At 42.0% G+C, this 20,186-nt stretch overlaps 1 protein-coding gene across 2 annotated transcripts in view; it reads right to left on the reverse strand.

Moving 5' to 3' along the window:
• Positions 1 to 434: 434 nt before the first annotated feature.
• lamb2l (laminin, beta 2-like) overlaps positions 435 to 20,186 on the reverse strand; it is a 60,751-nt gene continuing 40,999 nt past the window's right edge. For both annotated transcript variants that reach the window (XM_028583881.1, XM_028583882.1), the window contains exons 13-35: positions 19,325 to 19,404; positions 19,052 to 19,208; positions 16,898 to 17,038; positions 16,289 to 16,450; positions 16,024 to 16,145; positions 13,169 to 13,289; positions 12,202 to 12,394; positions 11,900 to 12,043; positions 10,745 to 10,976; positions 10,497 to 10,660; positions 9,378 to 9,602; positions 8,826 to 9,040; positions 8,595 to 8,691; positions 6,812 to 7,184; positions 6,524 to 6,708; positions 5,613 to 5,860; positions 4,947 to 5,162; positions 4,677 to 4,821; positions 4,279 to 4,486; positions 3,879 to 4,020; positions 3,412 to 3,588; positions 3,092 to 3,248; positions 435 to 1,147 (exon numbers count right to left, since the gene is read on the reverse strand). In XM_028583881.1, coding sequence (XP_028439682.1) covers positions 1,011 to 1,147; positions 3,092 to 3,248; positions 3,412 to 3,588; positions 3,879 to 4,020; positions 4,279 to 4,486; positions 4,677 to 4,821; positions 4,947 to 5,162; positions 5,613 to 5,860; positions 6,524 to 6,708; positions 6,812 to 7,184; positions 8,595 to 8,691; positions 8,826 to 9,040; positions 9,378 to 9,602; positions 10,497 to 10,660; positions 10,745 to 10,976; positions 11,900 to 12,043; positions 12,202 to 12,394; positions 13,169 to 13,289; positions 16,024 to 16,145; positions 16,289 to 16,450; positions 16,898 to 17,038; positions 19,052 to 19,208; positions 19,325 to 19,404 — 4,041 coding nt within the window. In that variant the 3' untranslated portion in view covers positions 435 to 1,010. The remainder of the gene's footprint in view (positions 1,148 to 3,091; positions 3,249 to 3,411; positions 3,589 to 3,878; positions 4,021 to 4,278; positions 4,487 to 4,676; positions 4,822 to 4,946; positions 5,163 to 5,612; positions 5,861 to 6,523; positions 6,709 to 6,811; positions 7,185 to 8,594; positions 8,692 to 8,825; positions 9,041 to 9,377; positions 9,603 to 10,496; positions 10,661 to 10,744; positions 10,977 to 11,899; positions 12,044 to 12,201; positions 12,395 to 13,168; positions 13,290 to 16,023; positions 16,146 to 16,288; positions 16,451 to 16,897; positions 17,039 to 19,051; positions 19,209 to 19,324; positions 19,405 to 20,186) is intronic.

Raw genomic sequence — 20,186 nt, forward strand, 5'->3', positions numbered from 1 at the left:
CAATCCCCAGACTGACAGGATAAAATGAAAGGATGGGAGAGTGAAAAAGCAGTGCTTGTCCCTCTCTCATTACCACCACTGAGGTGCATGAATGTGGAACTGTGTGAATGTGATCACGAAAGAGAGGCTGATTAAATGTGAGAGATTACTAAAAAGTGAGCGTACTCTGCAACTGGATCATCTAAATGGTATATATTTATCATTAGCGTTATTAATTAATTAAATATTAATATCTGCTGTTACAGTAAAGGTTTATAGGCGGGAGTCTGAAACAGTTAGCGAGAAGAGACAGGGAGAATATACTGCCTTGCTAAGTATATGGCGCCCCCTTGTGATAATTAATTAAAAAACATATCTGGTGTATTAAATGTGTTGAAAAAAAAAGTTGTAAATATTGCACACACGTCATCACACAGACAGGACACATGATGGAATGAATTTACATAAACTGTATCACATTTATTCGTCTCCGTCATCACACCTCAGTATGAATTCTGCTTATAAGAATACTTGCGTATGCATTTATATGCATTGAATCAAGAGCTTCTTTTTTAATAAAAAATAAGCATAATTTCATTTCAAAAGTCAAACTTTTCCACATATTTCTTAATAGGAATGTCATCTTGTAAATATCATATTAATGTGGTCAAATTACAGCAAAGACACAATATCTTAAAAGCACTTTTGGTCAAGACAACACATTTCTGATAACATATACTGATATATTTCTTCTGTTTATTATTCATGAAATCAATTATCATGGTCTATACAATGAATTTGAATAGCTTAAAGACATAAACACCATATAGGACAATGTTGGTGGTACAGTACATGGACAGAGGAAGGCATTTCTGTGATATAACACTTGACAGGTAATGTGTAAAACTTGACATGCCAGTGAAAGAATGGAGGTACCAAAGTTTTTTTTTTTTTTTTTTTCTCACAGCATCAGTCATAACTCTGTTCTGGACTACAGCAGCAAACGGTAAACGGTGGAACTGTTAACATCCTCACACACAGGTGCTGTACTTCTGCACTTGTTCCCGGATGTCATCCCGCACCATGGTGGCGTTTTGCTTCAGCTCGTCCAGCTCCATGCGCTGCTTCTGCATCCGCTGCTCGTTGCTCTTGAACTTTTTCTCCAGTTCTGCGAGCGCAGAGAGTAAGACAGTAAGACAGTAAGACAGTAAGACAGTAAGACAGAGGTCAGAATGGGGAACAACGGGTGACTCTCCACAGATCAATGCTTCCAATAAAGTATCCACAGGAATCATTAAGTACCAAAAGCATCATAAAGCATAAGATAAGGTATACTATATAATATATTTTTCAGGTTTTTCAGAAAACACAAAAAAAACTGAACCAAATACTGAATATGTATTCATTAATAATTTCACTCAAAAATGTTATGACAATAGATGACTATTGACATATCAATGACAATTTATGCAACATAAGAGGAAAAATGCATCGAATCGTGGACATGGACGATGCTGCATCGATAATCGGCAGGCTCATAATCGATTATTTCTGTTTATAATTTAATGTAGGCCTAACAACATTTCTGTTTACATATTATGGTATGTTTTGGACATTCAGGAAGTGCCATGTGCTCAGTGCTGTAGTTTTATTATTTAGTTATTTAAATCGAATCGGGAGATCAGTGAAGATTCACACCTCTAGTCAACAATCAGTGTGATTACCTCATTACTTACCAATTGGGGACGAGCCCTGAATCCTGGAAATAACTTCAGTGATAGAGTGGTAGATTTTTGCTCTTCTTGAAGCGGCTGCCATTTTGAAAAGCTTGTAAAAAATTGCCTAAGTCACATTGCCTTTTGACTTAGGCAAAATAAAACGGCCTTAGTCCCACTCTTGACATAGGCCATTATACTAAAGGTGTAGAATCACATGACCTGTTCAGCTGAGGATGTAGGCAATTTTACCAGAGGTTAGAGCTTAGATCGGGCCCAAAAAATCAAGCCCGACCCAACCCGAGCCTGTGCACGTTGTGTCCGAGTCCGGCCCGGACCGACACATTAACTGGAATTATGTGCCCGAGCCCGATTTCAACTTTTTTAATACGTGGGCCGTTATAACTGACGTAGTACTAACGTACTGTACTAACTGTAGTCCAACTTGTGTAACTTTTTGGACACATTTGTTACTTTGGCTTACATTTAGCCTATATAGATAATATTCCTGATTATGGCATAGCTTTCTCCCCACCCAATTAGGCTAATAAAGTAATGATTAAAAAATGCTTGATCAAGGGCCCGGCCACTATTCCCGAGAATAGTGCACCATGAGGAGATGATTTAGGCAAAAAAAAAAATGACATATGCCATTATTTTAGGAATGTGACGATATTAGGGGTGGGTGGAAAAAATAGATTTACGTACTGTATGTATCTTGATGTTTCTTGCAATGATTTTTAAATCCATTCTTTTCCCTATAATCAATACTTATTTTTATTTTATTTTAGAGAGAGAGAGAGAGAGGGGGAAGACATGCAGGAAATCGTCACAGGTCAGATTCGAACCCTGGACCTCTGCGTGGATGCATAAACCTCTAATTATATGTGCGCCTGCTCTATCCACTGAACCAACCCTGCCACGCGATAGATTTAGAAAACAATTCGTTTTTTGGAAATGTCTCATGATATATTGTCTCTAGAAGTGTAGTACTCAACTTTTGTTTTTGTTAAAGGAAAAGAAAATCGCAATACTCAATGCTATTGAATGACAATACTTCTAGAATCCCAATGAATGAAAATCGCAATTGAAATCAAATTAGCACCCATGTAGCGTGAGAGAATCGAATGGGGACAAAAGCATATGGTCCCATCCCTATAATATATGTACACATTGTATCCACCTGAGAACGCACACACAGAGCGAGGTGCAGATCAGTGTGAGCTTCTTTCAGGTTCATCAAAGAACTTGAAAGATATCTCACATGATTTACAAAAGAAGGAGGAGGTAAACGGTTTTGTTACACCTGTTAAATTGTAAACAATGGCTGAAGTGTACTGTACGTAGTCCGCCTAATGAAAAGACTACCAACGCCGAGAGCAGCTTTGTGTACTCACTCTTGAGTTGTTCTATCCCATTGGTGGCTTTTCTTAAGAGGTCTTCTGCCTCCTTCTTCATGTCCTCAGCCTTCTGGTTGATGCCGTCCAGACCTCCAGACTCCCCATCGTGTCTCATCTGCAGCTCCTGGTACAGCTTCTCCGTGTCGTTGAGGCTCTGGGAGAGGCCACACAATAGTGTTAGATGGGATTTTCCTTTATTTGCTGTAAAGAAATCCTGGTACCGTCCACAACATTTGCTTCCTTTCATACATTTTGTGGAACAAACATGACTTTCAAAATAAAAGCACAACACAACTTCCCTGCCCTCAGCTACTCACCTGCTCAAGTGAGGATGCTACTTGTGTGGCGTTGTTAGCCAGTGCTACGGCGTCCTTTGCCATCTGTCTGTTCTGCTCCGTTTTGTTCCTCAGAGCTTCCACCTCCATGGAAAGGTTGTTTAAACGCATCATGACATCCATCTGCTTAATCTCCAGCTGCGTTAGCCTCTCATCCACCTAGAAAAGAATGACACATACAATTGTTAGGAATTAAGGGGGTCAAATGGAGAGATGTGGGAGAATGTAGTATTCTGATGCTGTTCCACTTCCTGCCCGGCTGTTTGAAAGCCCCGCGGCTCGCGTGAAAATAGACCTGGCGCGTATCGTTAGTGGAAAGCCGCGTCACGCGCCGCAACGGGGCATGTTGGAATATCAAGCACTGAACTGAATGGTCGCAATTGCCCGCTCGGGTCGCAGCGCCTCTGGAACACAGCACAGGTGGAACACAGAAGTTGGGTGTGCTGTACCTCAAACGTGGCATTCCTGGTGCTGTTCAGGTTGTTGTTGGCCTCCTTCAGGGCTGCTCTGGCTTTCTCTATGGCCTTCTCAGACACATCCAATGCCTGCTTGGTATTATTGGCTGTATCCTTCACTGCCTCTGCTCGGCTCCTGCACAATGACACCAGAAATTAGACAGATATGAGAGAGTATTGTTACAGTTACAGTGGGGCGGCTGTGGTTCAGGTGGTAGAGCAGTCGTCTACCAACCGGAAGACCGGTGGTTAAATTCCTGGCAAGCAGTGGTTTTTGTGGCTCCCTTTTATTTGACATAATATTTGTTTGGGCAGAAGCAAAACCCTGCTAAAATGTGGTTTTGATATATTTACAGTAAAAAACAAAACAGAAAAAAGCAGTAGTTTTACTTACTTGGCATCTTTAGCTTTGTCAAGCAGCTCCTTGGCTTTGCCGATGTGCTGCGAGGTTTGGTTGACGATCCCCTCGATGTTGGTGAGGTTGGAAAGGCTGTCCTTTATCTGCATGACCATTTTGTCCAGGGTGGTCTTGTTGAACGGCAGGGTGATCGACAACACCTGCAGAGCCACCTTCTCTATGCTCTCTGGATCTGCTCCCTCCTCTGGGCAGCAAAAGGTAGGAAGGAGAGAAAATAAACACAAACAACATATTGAATACCAGAAAATAGATTTTTGCCACAGCAGAAATGCTGCTGCAGTTGAACTAAAGTTACATTTCTAAGCAGACAAGTATAGTCAATAAGAATTCACTGCAAATCAAAGCAAAGGTCACCAGTTACAGCATCAATATACCAGTGAGGAAGTCTCGGATCTTCTTAATGAAATCTTTGAGATTCTTGTTGTTGTTTTCAAAGTGGTCCTTCTTCTTTTGGGCTTTCTTCAGCGCATTCATCGCCTGGTTCTTCACATCCTGTGTCAGAGAGGCTATATCCTGGAGCTGGACACAGGAAACCAAGATGTCAACAGAGACACTTTATACTTTGTCTCCAAGATAAAATAAGAGCAGATAAGAGGATATACACCATACACTATATTCAATAAAAAAATAATAATAAAAAAGACCTTTCTCGCCACGCTCTGCAGCTCCTCCTTGGCAGCGTTCAGACCGTCAGTGGCGTTCCTGGCATGATTCAGTGCTGCTACAGACGTGCTCACCGTCCCATTGCATCCATGTCCTCCACATACACGATTGCCCTGGTCGTCGCGACAACCGGCACCGCCACATTTGCTGTCTGGGCAACTGCCGTTGACACTGGCATTGCTATGACCACCACATACCTAGAGGGAGCAACAATGCATTATCGTTGACATGAAATGACTCAATGGAATAAAATAAAAAGAAAAAGAAACATACATTCAGAAATAATTTGAGGCAAACCAAAGATTCCAATCCAAAGTGGAAACAGCATTGTTTTTCAATATTAATTATAGAATATATTATAGAATGTAATCAATATTAAAATAGAAGAATATTAATTATCCAATCAAGATTATGTGTCAGCTGCTGAAAGTAACCAACACGTTTACAAATTCAGAAGATATAAACCATTAAGTGTATAAAACATATCTTCTAAAATGTTTTTCCTTGATTCTACACAATGAAGAAACAAAGCAACAGAAAACAAGAAGGTTTTTTTGGTTTTCTAAATTATCCACCTCAAGATGAAAGAAAATGGAATTTTTTTTTTATCATCCAGGATAAGCGAAATGAAGAATGCCACTGCCTACCTTGTGACTGAGGTGATGGACTTTCTTGTCCAGGTCGTGGGCTTTCTGCTGCAGCTCGTTTAAGGATTTGTTCTGAGCAGCCAGAGAGCGGAGGAACTTGTCTTTGCTGGCGTCCAGCAGCTCTTCAGTGACAGCGCGGGTTTCTTTGGACTGTTCCACAGGACTGAGAGGACCGGACACTGAAGCATTGCATTTCTCCTCAGCCTTCACCGACTCCTGATAATACTTCTTCACATTCTCAAACTGATCTGCGAGGAGACAGGCGAGGGTATTTATGTATGCATGTATCATACCTAATATTAGAATTTATTTCACAATATTTTGCAGTTGCTTGGTTGAGATTCTCTAAATATGAATGCATCTTTATAAACTTTTCTTCTTTTTGTTGGAGGTTTTGTATCACATATATTGTAGATGTTTGTTTATGCTGTGTTTCCACAGACTGTATTGTAGAGCTGTGCTCAAAATATCGTAACGGCAATATATACTCCTTTGCTGATATAACCATCAATGTGGATGTTACTGTATTAATACAGCAGCAAATGCTGGGATGGCAGTTTTGAAAAAGACACATCACCTATGGTGCAGCGCACAATAAATGCTTTTGTGAAAGCACCAAAAGTCAACCCTACAACATCGACATTGATGTATTTGGTCAAAAATATTGTGATATTTGATTTTCTCCATATCGCCCAGCCCTATCTTAAGCGTTTTAAGTTGTGTGATCCCTATTGTACAGAATAATAAAAGAACACCTGTTATAGTAAATTCTGGGTAGGACATGGTCATTATTCGAAATCAACCTGTATCTTGATACATATCGTATCGTGAGGTTGTAGGCAATACCCAGCCCTACTTTACCGTCACACGATATGTTTTTAAAGCCTCACTGACTTGACTGAGTTTGCTACCTGCAAATCCGGAGGTGAGGTAATCATCTAGCAGGCGCTGTTTCTGAGCCACAGTGGCGTTGACATCCCTCAGCTCTCTCTCTAGGAGACTCAATGTGCGTTTCAGTGCCTCTTCTTCTTGTGCTGTTGTATTTAGCTCTCGGGTGACGCCCATCAGACGCCCGTCGGTCAGGGCGATCTCAGCCCTAGAACACATAGAAGCAGGATATTTGATATAATATCCAGGCAGTTGGTGGCAGCTGACAAATCATCCTAACCAACCTTGATGAACATTCATACAATCATCACCTGAGGTCATCGATGCTCTGTCCAATCAGCTGGTGGATCCTGTCGCTGTCCTCTGTACTGATCAGATCCTGAACTTCTTTCAGCTTCCTCTCCAGCTCTTTGATGCGTGTGTCCCCGACTCCCGGCGTGACCCCGCTTTCCAGGATCTTCTGCACGGCGTACTGGATGTGTTCCAGGTCTCTTTTGATCTGGCACACCACATCGTCCCACTGATGGAAGCACGGGTGACACCGGACACACTTGGGGAAGTTGCCGGTGAAGCCGCGAGCGCATTCGTCACAGCGCTTCCCAGCTGCTCCCTCCCTGCACTCGCACGCCCCCGTCGATCGGTCGCACTGGGCCATCTCTGAGCCCAGCGGATGGCAGTTACACTCTGAATGGGACGAGGGGAGTGAAGGATGACGGGAGGGAGGACACAGAAAAGAAAACATAAAAAATGTTTTGCAGGTCCAAAGGCTGTAAAGATAGAATCTAGTCATGTCTTAAAGAAGCAGGTAGAAAGGGTTTTACAATGTAACAGATTCATCAAAAACGGGGCTGCCTGCAGCCCATACAGTCTTGGAGACGAGATGCGGTACGGGAGCAAGTCTTGTCATACATCTATGAACGGGAGTTGATGGCTAGGAGAAACAAAGTTCCTTGAGCAGAAATGGATTAAGAAAAGTGTCTTTTGAATGGCAAGTTTAGTTTCAAAGCCCTTCCAGATGGTTCTCTCCACAATAGAATAGAATAGAATGCCTTTTATTGTTATTATACACATGTACAACGAGATTGAAGCAACTCCTTTTCCAGTGTCAACATGTACAGTACGTAAGAGAAATGTAACAATATGGAATAAAATAAGTAGTGCAAAAGAAAAAAAAGGGGGGTAAGGTGCACAGTTCTGAGACGCTATATACATATATAAAAATAGAAAGATAAATATGGTTTGTATACAGTGTGATACGTAGTGTGAAATAATGATATAGCACAGTAATAAAATTGCACAGAATTATCAGTGTTATCAAAATGATTAAATATTAAATATTGCACGGTAAGTGGGTAGAAGAAAGTCCAGGGATTGGGGGTAAGACTGTGAAGTGAAGTCAGTACATGTGTGAGTTCAAAGTGGATATGGCTTTTGGGAAGAAACTGTTCTTGAATCTGTTAGTCCTTGTTCTGATGCACCTGTAGCGCCTCCCTGAGGCCAACAGGTTAAACAGCTCAAAGCCAGGGTGGGAGCTGTCCTTGGTGATGTTTTCTGCTCTACTGTAGTAAAGCTATTTGCATGTACTGCGATGTGAACTGAGTTACCACCGGAGTAGTCAGTGTCAAAAACCACTTGAGCATTAAAAACTCAAAAAATATCCCTTTTAAAGTACATTTAGAAGCGATAACAAAAATGTTGATTCATTTGCGATTAATCGCGAGTTAACCAGGACACTCATGAAAATGTTTATCGATTGACAGCCCTAATTTAAATCCTTAGGTTTTATTACATTATTAATGGAAAAGGCCAAGGCCAAGGCCAAAGACTGAAGATGCTGCTGCTGAGTCACATTGGACTGATTGTGTGAGGCGAATGCGGCCAGATAAATTCACAAAGGGAAGCAAACATGTCCCCTTTTAATATGAAGACAAAGGGAGTGGATTTTGGCGTGATTGGGCATGATGCAGTGGTAAACTGTTTTACAGCTTCACTAAATGTTTCTGCATAATTTATACTGTAAACAGAGAAGTCACTCATGAGTGTGCCCCATAAAGTACAGTTTACCATTCCGGTATTTGTCACAAGTTGAGTTACCTTGACACTGCAGCCGTGGGTCTCCCCAGTGGAACTGCTCACACTCTGTGCACTGTTTACCTCCAAAGCCTGGACGACACTGGCACTGGCCTGTGAACTGTAGAAGACAGAGAGAGAGACAGATACAAATATCTAATGAGTAGGAATACAAAATTACTTTTTGTTTTTGTTTTCGAGTTCACTTTTGCATTCTCCATTCTCAGGCTTTTGGAGACCCTCGTGCGTCCTCACCATGTTGCAGTGAGTTCCAAGTGCGTGTTGTGGGTTGCAGCCACAGTGCTCACAGCCTCGGTCTTGACCGTAGTTCCAGTGGTTAGGAGCACACTGGTCACAGTTATGGCCGGCCACGTTCTGCCTGCAAGGGCAGGCTCCAGTCTGCCGGTCACAGTGACATTGTCCATTGCTGCAAGCAGACTGGACGGTGCCAGCAGTCACGCAGGTACAAACTGAGAAGAGGAACATATGCACAGACAGAGAGAAGACAGTAAGGTTCTACTCTGTGTATACAGTATATGTTCCACAAGACATACATGTACTGTTTTTATATACAGTACAAATAATGAAATATAATTTTTATCTTTAAACATCAAAGCTGAGAAACAAGTTGGTGGTACATCACTCACTTACATTTGAGTAGCTCGTATCTAAGGTAACTTACAAGGAATTTAATAATACAATGCGCTTCAAAACTTACAAGAAACCAAAGTTGGAGGCAAGATAATACAATTTTAGCTAAAACTAAAAACAATAGTCTTCAGATGTACCTCTGCGATCATCACTTACGTCTGCAGTCGTGGGCCAAAGCATTGCCATAGTAACCGTGTTGACAGTGGCCACAGGACGGACCGTCAGTGTGGTACAGACACTTAAGGCAACGGCCAGTCCTGGGGTCACATGAGCCGGGGTCATTGGTGTCGATGTTGCCGTTGCACTCGCACGGGAGGCACTGCCCGCCGGGTTGCTCTGGGTTGCCATGGTAACCAGGGGCACACTGGTCACAGCGGAGCCCTAGTGGAGAAAAGGGACAATATGGCATGACTAAAGTAGAGGGTCAGGTATTAAATAGTTCGTTGTAGAATGAGCCACATTTCTATGATTTTGTATCAATCAGACAAGTAAAGTTGACCTACAGACCCAATCACATTTGTTTACAAGAACATCCAGGTAGAAAACTCCCGTACGTACAATTTTAGATTTTAAAAAAAAAAAAAAAAAGTAATGTACTTTTTGGGGCATTTTTAGGCCTTTATTTTTATAAGACAGCTGAAGACATGAAAGGGGAGAGAGAGAGCGGGAATGACGTGCAGCAGCGTTGAGGAGTAAACCTCTTCATATGGGTTCGCATTCTACCAGGTGAGCTACCCAGGCGCCCCCCGTCCATACTATTAAACGGCGCTGAGCAAACGGGGATGAGGAACAACTGGATATACTCTCTCATTCATCTAAAATGAGATAAATTCACATGTCTACACCTTCACTAATGTTAGGTTGGAGACCTAATTTATCTGTTACACTACAGACTAAAGAAAATGACACCACCCATATTAACAGTCAGGCTGAACGGCGGCGAGATGTTGCTGTTCCTAACGCTAGCTTTGGTTCATCATAGATGCTAGCAAAGCAACATAGTACAGAAAATAAGAACAGCAGAAACGTCAGATAGGTCGGACCTCCGTGTTTAACTTAAAATCTTAAATGTTACAGTAACGGTTGAAAATGACAACAGAAATGATCAAAGTTTCCTGATTTTACATATCTCCTCAATTCAAATCAACTGTCATTTGTCTACCTGGAAGTGATTTTTGTGTTAGCGCTAAGCCACGGTGATTCAGTCTACAGAAGAGTTAATAGTGATCAACAAATATAGGAACATGTGTATGTTACTGCAGTGAGATAGCTTACCAGTGTAGCCTTGCCTGCAGTTACACATGATCTGATCAGAGGTGTGGTCAGCGTGACAGGAGTGCGCATTAAAGTGATCTGAGCCGGGGTTACCAGGGCAGGGGCAGGGCCGACAGTGCTCCCCTGAACCAAGCACCGGGTTTCCAAAGAACCCATCCGCACAACTGGGAGGAATGAGGGAGACATTTACCATCAGTCTGATAACCAGGGATGGAGTTAGGTCAAGTCTGACACAAAGTGATCCTTACCGTTCGCAGAAGTGTCCGGCTGTGTAGTCCCTGCAGTCTCTACACTCGCCGTCGCGGGGGTCACAGATGTCTGCGTGGCCGTTACACTGACAGGGGCTGCAGCTGGGGAAGCCCCACTGGCCTGGTTGGCAGTCTGAGCACTGGCGCCCAGTGGCTCCCTGCCTGCACTGGCACTGGCCTGTAACCGGGTCACACTGGTTGCTCAATGAACCCTCTGAGTGGCAGTCACACGCTGGATGGGAGGAGGTATTTAAAGAGTTATTCACTGTTTTTCTATCGGTGGACAGAATCGGACACAAATAGTATAATGAAGTAGTTTAGTGACTCTTTTCTTCTTGGAAAGGGGCATGTGTTCAAGGTTTTTTCAACATGATCACATTAGCACAAAGAGCAATACAGTTGTGTCTATTTCATTAGAGACAAACACCACGGCTCTAACGTTGGGCTCAATGATTTGTGTAAATAATTTTCATCTAAGTCGAGACCAATACAAATGTGATTGGATGACCTCGAGTTCTGCTTTCACATTTTGTATTGATATCTAATTTGGCAGCATCAGCTTGAATTAGAGTGGAAAATAGCAACTCAAATATTTTACCTGAAAAATGCTGTTTTCATATTTTCATTGTAAACCAAACCAATTTTATCTTTTGGCTTGAAATTGAATGGGGCACTTTGACTTATCTTTGGGTGAAATGGAATATTATTTTTTGAAAGACAGGGGCTGATGAGTTTCTGCATCTACAGGGACATTTTGCCACAGTATCAGGGACTGAAAACACGTATTTATTCTATGTCTTATGCGCTCTACCACAGAAAATAAAAGGCTCTACATATAACATTAACATTTGCTTATAAAAACATGTCAAACAAGATCTGGTTACTCGGTTTATTGCAGGATAAGAATGTGAAATGAGAAACACATTGTCATGTCAACAAAAAAAACCAAAGAAGTAACCTTGTTAACAGACAAGCACAGATTATGTCTGTAGGTTTGCCGATGATACAGTATAATTACCCAGCCATTACTGTTGCTTAAAACAAGTGTGCTAGTCACACAGGCTACTATTTTTTTTGATAATTTTCATTTAGCTTTGGTTTGACCCTGTGGGAACAGCTGGGGTTGGGTAAGGGTGTTATCGTGAACAGACTCACCAGTGCAGCCGTTTGCTCCAAAGCCGTAGGTTCCTGGGGCACACCGGTCACAGCGTCGACCCATCACGTTGGGTTTACAATGACAATCGCCTCCCACCTTATGACACTCACCACTGAGGGAGCCCTGAGGGTCACACTGACAGGCTGGATACAACAGATACAGATGAAAGGCAAGACAGAAAATATCGGCCAATTATTAATATTTGAAAAGCAACCAAAGATGTCAACTGTCAATGGGTTTGTTTTTCGAACCCACAACCTCTAAATCTGTGCTTGTTTTGTGTGTTTCTGTTTCTACTTACACAGAGCACCATCGTGAATGATGGATGAAATACTACAGATGAGTTTGGAGCACATCTCAGCCAGGGCGGGCATCGGCGTGATCATAAAGGAATCCAGACACATGTAGCGAATCATCTCTTCCCGCCGCTGCTCTGCCTCTGGCTCATTACCTTGGAAACCAGGAAGCTCAGTGTATTTGGGGATCAGGACCAGCTATAGGGGAAAACCAGCTATAAGTTAAAAAAAATAAGTATTATACTGTACGTAAATATGCTGGGATTATGAGCCAGGGAAGCAGTATAGCCAACTTTCCTATTGCAGAGAAGACAGTAAATAAATAAAGAAAATAAAGAAATAAAGAAAATAGGTCTCACAGAGATAAAAACAACTCAAAGACACGATGTGTCAACGTTTTTTGACAGGACATCATCATGACTAAAAGGACAGATACATACTGCACTACCAAAATCAGTTTAATGTTTAAAGAAACTTTGTCTTTAAAAGGTGCCTTTTATTTTTTTTTACTTAAAAGCTGATCCGAAGCCCAGCTAAAAAAACAAGTAACATTTGCATTTGTGTTTTCCCACCACTAGGGGGAAACCTCATGGTACATGAAGCCCTAAGCCAGAGGTTCCCAACCTTTTTTCCTTGGCGCCCCCCCTACTCATGTCTAAAAAAAGCTGAGCAGAAGCTCTTTGTATGTTTTGAATGAAAAATGATGTAAAGTAACTGGTAACTAAAGTCAAATAATTGTAGTAAAGTAAAAAAAATACAATATTTATCCTTTGTAAATGTATAGGAGCAGAAGTAGAAAGTGACATGAAAAGAAAAGACTCAAGTAAAGTACCTCACATTTGTATTTAAGTACAGCACTTGAGTAAATGTACTGAATTAGATTTCACCACTGCTGCACCATTCAAACAGACAGAGGTAGATAATGAGGGTGATAGTCTTGATGGTGATAGAGGGCTGATAGTCTTGGCTCACCGAGTCAATAAGAATGAAAGCAGTGAGATGTCTGTGTGTGACTCCGTGGCGCTGGAACCTGATTGAAACCACGTAACGATTACTGGGCTCGAAACAGAATGGCCTGGGCATCTGGATGTATCTGGAAAAACATAACATACAAAAACACTTAAATACTGTACATAAGTCAAAGACAAAGATTTTCGTGAAGCTTATAAAGTGACAAGTACTAGATCTTGTGCACTTGTGTGGGGCTGGGACGTGGTGGCAGCTAGCTAAGCAAGGTAATCCACACCTCCCTCCCCCAAGATCCTCAATGTTGGGCATTTTATAGAAAGAAAAAGCAAAAAATCCAGCCTTAAAGGTCCCATGGCATGAAAATTTTACTTTATGATGTCTTTTAACATTAATATGAGTTCCCCCAGCCTGCCTATGGTCCCCCAGTGGCTAGAAATGGCGATAGGTGTAAACCGAGCCCTGGGTATCCTGCTCTGCCTTTGAGAAAATGAAAGCTCAGATTGGCCGATCTGGAATCTTCTCCTTATGAGGTCATAAGGAGCAAGGTTACCTCCCTTTCTCTGCTTTGCCCCCCCAGAGAATCTGGCCTGCCCATGAGAGAGAGACATCATGGCTTTCAAACGAGCAAAGTGGCAGTTGGTCAAGGTCACACCCCCACCCTCCACCTTAGCTCACCCCGCTCTCTCCTCCTCAATAGATACAGACACAGAAATGGCACATCCTAAGGAAAGCTCATTGTCAGACTGGCTCTAGTGGCTGTAATTCTGCACCAAGGCTGAATTTCGGGAAAGAGACTTCAGATACAATATTAGGGGACCCCTAAGGCCTATATAAAAGCATCCAAAGAACACCATGTCATGGGACCTTTAAGGAAAAGACGTTTTTCTTTGTTATGCCAAAAGTTACATGGACAAAGATTTTGATTATTGATTTCTATAAAAGTTTCACAAACAAAAAAAGAAATGGAAAAAAGTTCCACAAGAACTGGACTGATGCCAATCCTTCGAGCATTTTTGCCAAGAACTTATGACTGTACTTATGACTGTAATATTGTTAACTAAACAACACAATCAAAGGTATACATTTTTTTTTAATATTTCAGTTAAAGGTCCAATGTGAAGGAATTTCTCCCATCTAGCGTTGAGATCATATATTGCAATCAACTCTCTTGCACCACGCAGTTCAAAGTACGTATTACAGCTACGGTAGTCTTCAAAAAGCCGGTCTCTTGCTCTATTCAGTATCCTTTTTCTTTTTCTGGGCGAAGAAGAAGATTCCTGTTCCTGAAATTTGGATTTTGAATACATGTGGTCCTCCATGTTTCCTTCTTCAAACCTGCCGAGGCCGGGAATCTATGATACCCATTAGCAGCATTAGCAGCACCTGTAAGTTTATCATGTGACAGCGAAAACGCAAAGGCGGAGCAGTATGTCCTGTATGTCCCTTACCAGCTAACGTATTTCAAGATGGCGCATGAATATGGAGCGTCTACCCCAGCTCATGCGAATGCAAATGTAAAATGTCAGCCAAAAGGAATATTTGGAATTTATGGTGGTGGTAAATATTCATGAAAAAGGATTTGATAATGAACAACTAATCACGTTACACAACGGAACTTTAAAGAAAGTTGAATTTCAACTGAAAAGAAATAGTACATTTCAACTTGGTATTTGTTGACTATGATGTTTTGGTGGTAGGTCATTTTCTACTTCCATATCTGATTTGTTTGTCTATTTCTAAAGGAACCACTGTTCACCAGAGGCAACTAGATCAACCCTCTACCTATGTGGGGCTTCCACCCCTGTGTCTGTGTTTTGGGCTCATTTTGCTAATTGGTTTTGGCTGATGGACCAACCACAGAAGAGAACGGAAGGCCAGCTACGGTCCGCTGAGACAGCCAGATCCGGGCAGGGCCTGACCTCTTAGTTCCAGATGAGTTCAGACTCTGAAAGGCTTTTCAGCTGATTGAAACTTAACAGTCTTACAGTTAGGCTCACCCTGTTTTTTTATCCTTTATCCCACTTTTTGCTTCCTTAGTTTCAATAATATCAAGAATATTTAACACTTAATCCAGTCTGATCTGCAGTAATCTGTCTGATGTGTGCAATACGCTTTTCATATCAGAAGATCAATCTGAGGTAAAAAAAAAAAAAAAAAGGCACTGGAATGATTTCATGATTTAATGATCTTTCTGTTTAAAGAAGATATTTTAGTCAACGTGAGAACAGGGAAAAGTAATTTTGACTCAGATTAAAAATGACTACCGTTTGTCAATGTGTTTGAAAGGCCGATGAAAAAAGCTTTGCTTTGAAATCTTTCATTCATATTAATGGCACACTATTATCTTGATTATCTTTGATCCTTTATAAATAGGGGGTAAAATAAAGTGATAACAGATTCAATGAACCTGCACCAGATGTATGAGGGTGGATATACAACCTCTGGGCCAGACTGTACTGTTCTCTGCTGCTTGTCAGTTTTTTTCCCACTCTAAACTTCAATAAACAAAGCTGCTGCCTTCCTTTCATATCACTGTAGGGGATTCTTACACAGGCTTTATAGCATGTTTGCCTTCCTATCAGTAAATCAATATTAAAAAACACCGCAGGGTATGGTGAAATAAGAATATAATAAAGGCTTGACTCATACAGAGAAAGCTGTACAAGCCAGGGCAGGTTTAAATGACAACAATGTAATGATGCAATTCTTCCTGAGCAATAAAACAACACAAACCCTATCAACACCTGGGATACTTACAACAAACAAAGCCTTTAGTGACATGAACAAATATGCTGGCAACAATGGCCCTATCCCTCTCTCACACACACACACACTTAAATGTATACAAGTTTTGGTACCTGTTGCGGTGCGGCAGGGTCACTGTATAGAGCTGTTCAGTTGGTAGGAGGTTTCCACACCGGAGACTGGACGGCAGCATTACAGATGTTATACTAACTATAGCCTCCCAGTCCTCTGTGGACTACACATACATACACACACACACACACACACACACACACACACACACACACACACACACACACACACACACTTAGTTCAAAAGACCTTTCAATAAGAGTCTTACATCAATCTGGTAGGTCACGGTCCATACACATACTGTACCTCAGGTTCGTAGCGGATCATGATGTCGTACTCCATAGCGTAGGGTATGTTGTCGATAGTGAACACCAGGCCCGCACCATCTTTGACACGGGCGAAACCAGGTCCTGTCCACGTCACCATGTGGCTGGGAGTGTGCTCTCTATGAACGGGCCTCACATCCGGCTGAGAGAGAGAGAGAGAGAGAGAGAGAGAGAGAGAGAGAGAGAGACAGATTACCAAAGAATAATTCTCTTACTTAACTACACCTCTCCTTTATACAGTACTTTATACAGTATATACTTCTACAATCTCTGTTTTTCTGTAACGACATGCACTTTTTGAGGTGATGTCTAATGAATGCTTTGTAGTGTTTAGTTATTGACTGGCTGTGCGTATGATCTGAAAGCACTGTTTGATGTTGCCAGCAGAGTCAGGTGTTTTGTTAATATAGTTTGAGAATTTGGTTTTGTGTTTACAGTTTTGAGAAAACGGGTGAGGGTTTTAAGAAATGTGTCTTAGCAATCGAGAAAAACTGTATTACAGTAACATCATACTAATAACCCTTCAATTGTTCTGTATCTGGTCAAACCATAAATCAAACTAGTAAGTCAATCAAAGCACGTATCCTACTGTTTGTTGAAGCTGGCGGATACGTCTCAGCGCTGCCCGATGCTGCTGCGAGTTGGTGATGCGACGGTGACGCCGGTGCCTCCTGAGCTGGTTGCTGAGGTGCTGAACACAGTCGGTCTCAGCCTGAGGACGAACTTTGCCCTGAGAGGAGACAGGACGCAGGAGGCAGGAGAGGAGAGGAGAGGAGAGGAGAGGAGAGGAGAGGAGAGGAGAGGAGAGGAGAGGAGAGGAGAGGAGAGGAGAGGAGAGGAGAGTTCATGAGGGTTTGTGTCAATCATACAGTAGATAATGTAGAACATTTAACAGCTGCACTTCTTGCAACATACAGGGACTCATCCTTTCTCGTTACAAAAGTGAAAATGACAAGACAGAGCCCAAAGAGCCATGCTGTGCTGAAATTGCCAGAGCGTGACAGAGAGAAACAAAGAATGTGAGGCAGTTTGTTCTTCCGTGCGTGTGTGTGTGTGCGTGTTGTACGTGTTAGTAAGTGTGTGTGCCGCGCGGCAATAATTTGTTGTGACATTTCGGTATCTGCCACTGTCGGGTGTTTTTATGGGTCACTTCAGCTGCGGAGTTGGAATTCTGTACAGAAATGCAGGACTTTGACTGTATCCTGCATTGCCTGTACCTCTTTTTTGCCAGCAGCGCACCCCCTAAAGACAGCAGCCTCATATGTCAAAGACACTTCTCCTCTTGCTCAGTTTCTTGCACCTTTTCTCATAACATTCTGAAGTCAGTACTTGCCTTTTTTTTTTTTTTTACACATTCCTGTAGTCCCGATGTTGTAAGTGTGGACTGTCTGAGCTTGCCCAAATGGCTGAATTGGGAAGTGGAGGGGGCAGACGATGAAAGAGACAGACAGAGACAGTGAAGAATGTGAGAAAGCAGGTAGAGATGGTAGAGGATAGCGACAGTGATGCAGACTGATGAGATGAGTGTGTGACAGCAGGAACAGGCCTGTCTCTTTGCTGTTACAGGTTGGATGAGGGGAGCTTAAAGAGAATATTATTAGATATTAGTGTTGTGTTTTGAATAAATATCAGTTTACAGGTTAAACAGGAGAAAACATTTGAAGGATTTTGCGCTAGCTGACTATGCAAACTGTTATAGTAAAATGTTGTACAATATAATTTAAAATAATCAAAGGTTAATATTGCAAAGGGACTTGGGAGGACATATTATCTCTAAAGGCCTTAACACATCAGCTGCATTTTTTTGTGCTATTAATTTGCAAAAATATGTTTTTTTTGTCACGTACTTTCACACAGGCCATGAACAGTACGCAGCAATAATGAGACATAATCCCTTTTCAACAACATTGAGGCACTTAGTCCAAACCCAGAGACGCACAAGACAACAAACTTTACTCCTTTCAACCTTGACAAAGGCAGCACACACCAGAGCCACTCTTTTGTTCTTACCTTTCATAATAATAAAAGTCCTAGACTGCCCATTTGTTTACCTGCCGGTATGAATATTCCCAGTTGAGCATTATGCCTTTTCCTGTCATTCATTCGTTATGCTTCCAGTGTGTAAAGGCCTCGGGAGTGGTAAAGAGTGTTTCTGTAGTTCAGACAACACCAACAGAGTGATACGTCTGCTCTAGTAAAAAGCTTAATTTAGTAGCTGCATATATTATATTGTGTCGGATACATATTTAATCAACATTAAGGTACAGTAAGTACTGTATCAGATTGGACTCCAATGTTAAAGGTGCAGTAAGTGATTCTGCACAAGATTGTGCCCCACCATCAACTGTCGATGTTGCAGATAAGCTGAAATAGTTTTTCTGACATGAGACATGAGAGTGGAACAACTTTTCCTGTAAAGTGGTGCATATTTTTGTGATGTCTTTGCGTCTGATTCTAATAAGACCTTCAAAATGATCTTGCCAGTTTCTATCTACCTTACATATATTACTATTAAGAGTCTGAATCATAGGCGCCCAGGTAGCTCAGTTGGTGGAGCGGGCGCCCATGTATGGAGGTTTGTTCCTCGACGCAGCAGGTCCGGGTTTGACCCTTTGCGGCCTTTTGCTGCATGTCATTCCCCCCTCTCTCTCTCCTCTTTCATATCTTCAGCTGTCCCCCCCAAAAAAAGAGCCTAAATTATAGGGACATGAAATGTGAATTGGCGAGCTAGTAGTGTGCTCACCGGCAGTGCAGAGTCACCGGGGGAGTGTCCAGTGGCGTCTTCTGCCTCGTATTTGTAGTAGTCCAGCGGCGCACAGAAATACCCAGGCTGAACCTCTGAACACTGTCGACCAATCAGGTGTCTCCTGCAGTCACACTGGCCGCTCTCCATCATGCACCTTAAGTAACAGACAGAGGCCCATTTAAATTAAAAAAAGACCTGCAAAGTACAACTAATCTCTTTATCATAAGCATATGTTTAAAGATAGATGTATAACATTTTGAAAATCTATACCTGTTGTTGAAGGCTCCACCGAAGTCACAGTCGCATGGTCTGCAGCCGGCCAAGTCGTTACTGAGCCCCCAGTATTCAGGCTACAGGGATGGAAAAGAAATCTCAAAACCAGGATGTACGGTGACAAGTTGAGTGTGTAGGTTTTACACTTGGCACTGTGTCTAGGCTCTGTTGTCCTTGTACAGCTTACTCAGTTGTTACTATGTAATATACTCTTTTTAGTCTGGCTATCACTAGACCAAGCTCAATCTTTTAAGACTGAACATTAGTCTGGGGAGTCTGCTCTGTATTTTCTACTGCACAAGAGGCGTGATCAACAGGTATAGTTCAAATGACTCAATTGTAATGTACGCAATTGGATAGTCTTTCAACCAATCAGACCAACAATCCGGTTGACGTACGTTGCGACAGCGGCATCAGTGGTTTTCTGCGCTTCAGTAAATGTAAACAAAAAGCTGCTTTCCTTCGCTTCTCTATTGTCATCGCGCGCCAGGTGGATAAGCCAGTTTATGATTGGTCCCCGCACATTTGTAACGGAAGCAGGATAGAAAAATGTACAGGAAAACCTCCACTTCTGAGTCAGTCACTTTGACAGCGTGACAAGGTAAACAGTTCAGGTCAACTGTCTGGTGACACAATTGCTTTCAATTGTGCAAGATGTTACAAAATGTTAAAACATTACATTTTGCTCTTAGTGCAACTGATCTGTTGAGTCTCTGTAAATTATAGAGTGTGGTGTAGACTGACTTTATCTGTAAAGTGTCCTGAGATAACTTTGGTCATGATTTCACACTATGGATAAAATGTAATTGAATTGTAAAAAATACACACCTGGCAGTGCACCAGCCAAACCGCCTAACTC

Source organism: Perca flavescens, chromosome 7 (genome assembly GCF_004354835.1).
Source record: "Perca flavescens isolate YP-PL-M2 chromosome 7, PFLA_1.0, whole genome shotgun sequence".
Lineage (NCBI taxonomy): Eukaryota > Metazoa > Chordata > Actinopteri > Perciformes > Percidae > Perca > Perca flavescens.